The sequence below is a fragment of the Medicago sativa genome, chromosome 3, assembly GCF_051527215.1.
Source record: "Medicago sativa cultivar Bolivia chromosome 3, Bolivia_mono, whole genome shotgun sequence".
In the NCBI taxonomy this organism is placed as follows: Eukaryota; Viridiplantae; Streptophyta; class Magnoliopsida; order Fabales; family Fabaceae; genus Medicago; species Medicago sativa.
The window spans coordinates 30,846,965-30,852,971 of record NC_140751.1 but is presented as its reverse complement, the minus strand read 5'-3'; the positions used below and the strand labels follow the sequence as shown (position 1 = coordinate 30,852,971).

Genomic DNA, 6,007 nt, shown 5'->3' with positions numbered 1-6,007 from the left:
ATATCTACACGAAAATTTAACTAATAAACATCATTAAAATGTAAACACCATTCACATCACATTCTAAACAATATTCACAACACTTTTGTCTCGATAACCATTCACATTACATTCTAAAACCACAGTCAACTTAAACATAATCTAACATCATTTCCATCAACTACATTTATCTCTAAGTACATAACTAACTAAAAAATCAATACAATTCTCATTTGGGCATTTTTTTCAAACACTTTGTGTGCAAAGCTTCAAACATATACAAATCAATATCATCAATATTGAGTAAAACTTTCAAGCACTGTTCACAATTGCTAGAAGGAGTTTCAATTGCTTGCATTTATTGCTGAAGAGACTGTTTATGTCCGCAGCTACTGTTCATTGTTTATTTTATTTTGTTTAATCGTTTTTGTAAATTTTGGTGGACATTCAATATTTTAATATTAGAGAAATGATTCAATTAGAAGTATGCTTGCTAGGCTTTCTCCATTCTCGGTTAATTACCTGTCATTTAGTATTAGTTCATGTAATTTCTGTTGCAGCTCTTTTGTCATTTCCCATGCTTTGCAGGTCTACAAACTTTCTATCATAATGGTTAAGCTGAAATAAAGTTAAAAAAGTATCCCTTCCACAATTAAAATCAAGTAGTATAATATTCTCTTAAATAATTTTCGTAGGGAATGTCCCACCATATAAATCGAATACGTGCCTATGAGATTATGCAAGCTTCAAATCAAATCTACATTCTACAACACAGCTACATATCTCGTGCCTATGAGATTATGCAAGCTTCAAATCAAATCTACAATCTACAACACAGCTACATATCTCCTTGACACAATCTTCTTATTAAAACAATTTATTTGTTCAGATTTGTTTATAAATACCATCTGACTGCCCAAAGCTTTAATATACATTGCACATTGGTATGTATGATAGGGTCAACTGTGTCACTTAATATGGGACGTAAAGAGTAATATATATAATTATTTTTAAACGTCCCGGTGAGTTGTCCACATGTCCAAAATTGTAAGGTTAGACATTGTTATTGAGGTTAGAAATCCAGTCGCTCCATTTGTGTGCGTGAGTTTCTAAGATTATTTTTCTTTTCATCTATCTATATTAATTGAAATTCGAACCTCTGACACCTTACATATTCATTTTTTTTTTGAAAGAACCTTACCTATTCATTTAATAAGTGAAATTCTAGCCCTAAGCTACATGACAAAAATCAAAATAATATTATATTTTTAAGGTCTCTGGTTCGATTCTCCTCGATGTCAATTTAGGTGAGCTAATTTAACTTCTTCAAAAAAAAATATTTTTAAATAAGAATAGTATAATTTATTTTCAACAAAATTAGAGCGCCAAATAATTTTTCTAAAAAAATAATTAAATATTTTTTCTAAAATAATAATTAAATAATTTTCCACAATAAACTAATCAAAGAGACGATATTTACACCCCACCGATTGTTATTTATTTCCATAAGAATCAAGAATAGAAATTATTAGAGAAGTTTATAATTTTCATATATTTAAGAGAATGTAATTGTTATTCCAAAAGAATTATTCCAGAAATTTATTGAAGAAAATTATAACTTTTATAGCTTTAGTTTTTGTTCCTGTGTTGTGGTGGTGTCATGTCGTCTGTAATTCCACTCGTGCGTCGTCGTGTGGTCAATGACCGATTGTAATTCCACCCATCTGTCTGTAGCCGACTGTAATTCTACCTGTTCGTCATCGTGTAATCTGTAACTGATTGTAATTCCACCTACCGTCTGTAACCAACGTTAATTCTACCCGTGCATCGCACGGGCAACACACTAGTTATGTTAATTTGACATCATTCAAAACCACATTGTACTTAAAAGTCATTAAAACAACATTCACAACAACTACATTCAATTATAAACTACATGCAATCATCAAAATTTCAATTCCTACATCAACCCTAACCACATGTAAACTACTCTAATTTTTTTTAAAAAAATAAACCTAAACAAACTAACATTAACATTGCTATGATTAATGATACTTACTTGTGATAATGTGGAGATGCTTGGCTTGCAATTCGTGAAAATGGATTTTGGAGAGAATTTGGGATATTTTTGAAGAAAAGAAGAACTGCTTCTGTTTTCGTTTCTGCTTCTGATTATGTTCAGCACTCCTCAGCAGTTAACTGCCAAGGTTTTCCTCGGTAGTTAACTGCCGCCGATTAAAAATTTTCTCGGTAGTTAACTACTGAGGGGTATTTTGGTCTTTTACTCGTGTTTCTCAGCCTTCTCAAATGTGTGAACATCAATTTTCTTTAAGGTGTAGCACTTTCATAATTTTTACTGTTAGCCTTACCTGTTTATTTCACGAATACAGCATTGCTTTGCCATGTTTTGTCACCATGTAGCTTTCCTCTATTTCTTTTACAATTACTTTGTTTTTATTTATTTTGATTAACCATATATGCACATGAGAATTCGGTAGTATTGTGCTATGCTTTTGATGAATTAGTTTTAGGCTTTTATGGACATTTTCATGATATTTTGACACTTCATATACTCACATGGAATAATATAATATGATTTTATACATGTAGAACGTGAAAGTAGTAACAATAATTTAGTAGGATATGCTTGTCAACATATGGATGTAGCAAAAGCTTAAGAATCTAATTCAATGCATTATTGTTTATTTTATTTTATTTTTAACTTCAAAACTCTTTTCGACATTCCTAAGAATAGCAGAACTTTGCAATTATGATGATGTGTATTAGATGTGTGATTTAAAGATGTGTTATATAAAGATGTGATATTTATCGATGGTGCTATTTAAAGATGTGTATTTGTCGAGTCATATAAAGATGTGCATTGTCGAGTCATTACTTTGTGTTCATGCATTCATAGTCGAGTCTATTTAACGATGTGATTTAACATACTTTGATGGTGTTGTACTCAAAGATGATGTTCTCTTTAAAATACTTTGATGGTGTTGTATTCAAAGACGGTGTTGCTTTTAAAATACTTTGACGGTGTTGTATTCAAAGATGATGAGATAAAATTGGTGAGTAGGTTTGGTACCACATGCATATAGAGTCGAGTTAGGGACATTGCATACATAACTGCAAGTTTACTTGAAGATGTGTAAATAAAGACGTGTAATTATTTAAAGATGTGATATTCAATGATGTGCTTCTAAATGGTCATGTGTGAATGATATGTATTTTGCTAGATGTCTTTTTTGATATTCTTAGATGTTATTGATGCTCACATGTTATTATAAGATGTTGACTGATATATGTTGATTTTATTAAATGAAGGTATATGTTTAAATGTGAATAGTATTTGATTGTGATGTACACATGCCTAAATGTAAATGATGTATTTTTTGTACTGGATCTATACATGTGTTTATGCATTTCTTATGTTGAATATATTCTCACCCTCTAGTGGCGGGTTGGGCGCCTGCACCCTTGTGGTGTAGATTTGCACGAAGAAGATCTTTGTAGTAGTGAGTCTTAGAGGATGGCGTTGGGGCCTTCTCCTTTTTGTCTATCGCTTTTTGGGATTTTTATTGAGTCGAAGCTCTGATCAGTAACACTAGGGACCGGGGATTCTTTTTATTTTAGACTCTATTTTAGAATTCTTTTGAATTTAGTTTTGGAGTTGAAATTGTGATGCGACATGTACTTTAAAGTTTTTGAAAACTATTCCATTGCAATGTTTTTAATTTGAATGAAGTACTTTTGTATTTTTAGAAGATGTGTGACACCCTTGTGTGTTTCTTTATTTTAAATGCATTTTTATTATAAAAAATAAAATGTGGGAATTAGGGTGTTACATTCCTCTAGCAATCACGCCTATTTTGCTGGTTTGATTGCTATTAGAATCCTTGAAGTTCGAAACTTTATATGTCTCAAGGTTTGCAAAGACTATTTTGCTGCCTTTGCAATCATTGTCTATATTCACTTGTTCCAATATTAAAACTTCATCTTTCGATCCTTCGCTTAATATTTGTGATGAATCAATAACAACTATTAAACTTCATCTTTCGATCCTTCGATTAATACTTGTTATTGATTATAAGAACTGTGAAATAGATTAGAAATTAGGGTTACATAAAATTAGGGTTTAAAGCTTGGTTTGATTAGGATTATGTCATTAGACTTATCCAACAATCCCAAGACAAGAAGAGTCTACTCACTCATATTCATCGTAGACATGGAGAAGAAGAAGAAGAAGAAAAGCATAAAGTAAAATAACAAGGAAATAAAGAAATAAAGAAAGAACTTTTATTAAGAAAGACAATTGTCACTTATTGAATTTCAAGAACAAAAGATGAATTGTTGTGATAGCTAGCTACTCTATTTATAGTCTTATGTCGACTTAAAACCTAAGCAACTATTCACTAGAATGTTCCACAAGAAACCACGGGCTTTTCGGTCAAAATAGGTTGCTTGTTTCCGAAGCAAAAGCAGCAAAAGAGAACCCTGAAGCTTGGCACGGCCGTGCCAGTGGGAGCACGGGCCGTGCCACATCTCTGACTTGGGGAGTGACATATTTTTGTCCCATATTTCATATTTTCATCCCGAATCAGCTCCTAATCCTTTTTCTTTTGCTCCAAGACTCAATCTATCAAATATTCGTTCCTGAAATATAATAATATGCAATTGAAGTAAACTAGTTCTAAAAGGAAATAATATTTAAAATAAACTTAAATCTAGATAAAACAGAATCGAATATTATATTAAAACTACTAATTATTGACTCATCATTAACTACCGAGGAATTCAATAACCGGCTGCAGTTAACTACCGAGGAAAAACTTGGCAGTTAACTGCAGATGCGTGCTGAACATAGGCAGAAACAGAAACATCAGTTTTCCAGTTTCTTCATTGCTCAAAAACTACCAAACTTCTCTCCAATTCCTCCAATTTCCATTTTCACAATTTGGAAGCAATCATCTCGACATTATCACAAGTAAGTAGCATTAATCAATGTAATCTTAATGTTAGTTTGTTTAGGTTAAGTTTTTTTTAAAAGTAAATAGTTTGTTTAGGTTAAGTTTTTTTAAAAAAAACTAAGTAGTTTGTATGTGGTTAGGGTTGATGTAGGGATTGAAATTTTGATGATTACATGTAGTTTATAATTGAATGTAGTTGTTATGTTGTTTGAATGAGTTTTAAGTACAATGTGGTTTTGAATGGTGTCAAATGAACACAATTTGAATATGTTTGAAACTTTGCACATAAAGTGTTTGACAAAATGCCCAGATGAGAATTGTATTGATTTTTTTAGTTAGTTTATGTACTTAGAGATAAATGTAGTTAATGGAGACAAAGCTCTTGGGGGAAGTGTGACACTGCTCACTGTAAGAAACTTATAAATGTGAACCTTAACTTTTATTTTTTTGTAAGAAACTTATAAGTGTGACACTGCTCACTGTAAGAAACTTATAAATGTGAACCTTAAATTTTTTTTGTTACACTGTGCGGTGTTCGTAGGGTGTACCGTTACTTGCCTGAGAGGATTTTGAGGCAGTACGGATACGTCCAGAGCATCCCTAGACATCCGACGGATGTTGTAGAGCTGCTACCTCCTCAGATTGTGCAGGCATTCATCGACTTCCGCACTCACACTCTTAAGGAGACCGATTGGGGTGAGCAGGCAGGAGAGCAGACATGGCGTATGAGGGATGGCTATGTGTTATGGTACACTACAGTGTCTCACCCTCAGATTTTGCCACCTCTTCTAGGTGATCTTCCGAGGCCAGCAAATGAAGAGCAGATCATTGCACAGCAGCGGGAGCAGTACGAGGCGAGAAGCTCGCCTGATACCTATGACATGGTTAGCGGCGTTGCTGCCTACGCTGATGCGCAGATGGGTCAGGCGGAGGTCATGAGCCCTCATCAATGGTTTCAGGCCATGAGCCATGTTAGGGAGAAGATCGCGCCGATATTGGCCAGGATACGAGGCCAGAGGCCGAGGAGGCGACAACAGCAGCAGGACCAAGAGTAG

The 6,007-nt window shown here is 33.4% G+C and overlaps 1 protein-coding gene across 1 annotated transcript; it reads left to right on the top strand.

The window, feature by feature from the left end:
- The first annotated feature begins 4,832 nt into the window (after window positions 1-4,832).
- LOC146937089 (uncharacterized) lies at window positions 4,833-6,007 on the top strand. Its single transcript, XM_085749334.1, has 2 exons — window positions 4,833-4,969; window positions 5,494-6,007. The coding sequence occupies exons 1-2, from the start codon at window positions 4,833-4,835 to the stop codon at window positions 6,005-6,007; spliced, it is 651 nt and encodes a 216-aa protein (XP_085605460.1).

What these genes read in the sequence shown, in the direction of transcription:
- LOC146937089 (XM_085749334.1), top strand. Translation starts at nt 4,833, where the DNA reads ATGCGTGCTGAACATAGGCAGAAACAGAAACATCAGTTTTCCAGTTTC. An exon ending in TCATCTCGACATTATCACAA is followed by an intron (nt 4,970 to 5,493) that starts GTAAGTAGCATT and finishes CGGTGTTCGTAG; the next exon opens with GGTGTACCGTTACTTGCCTG.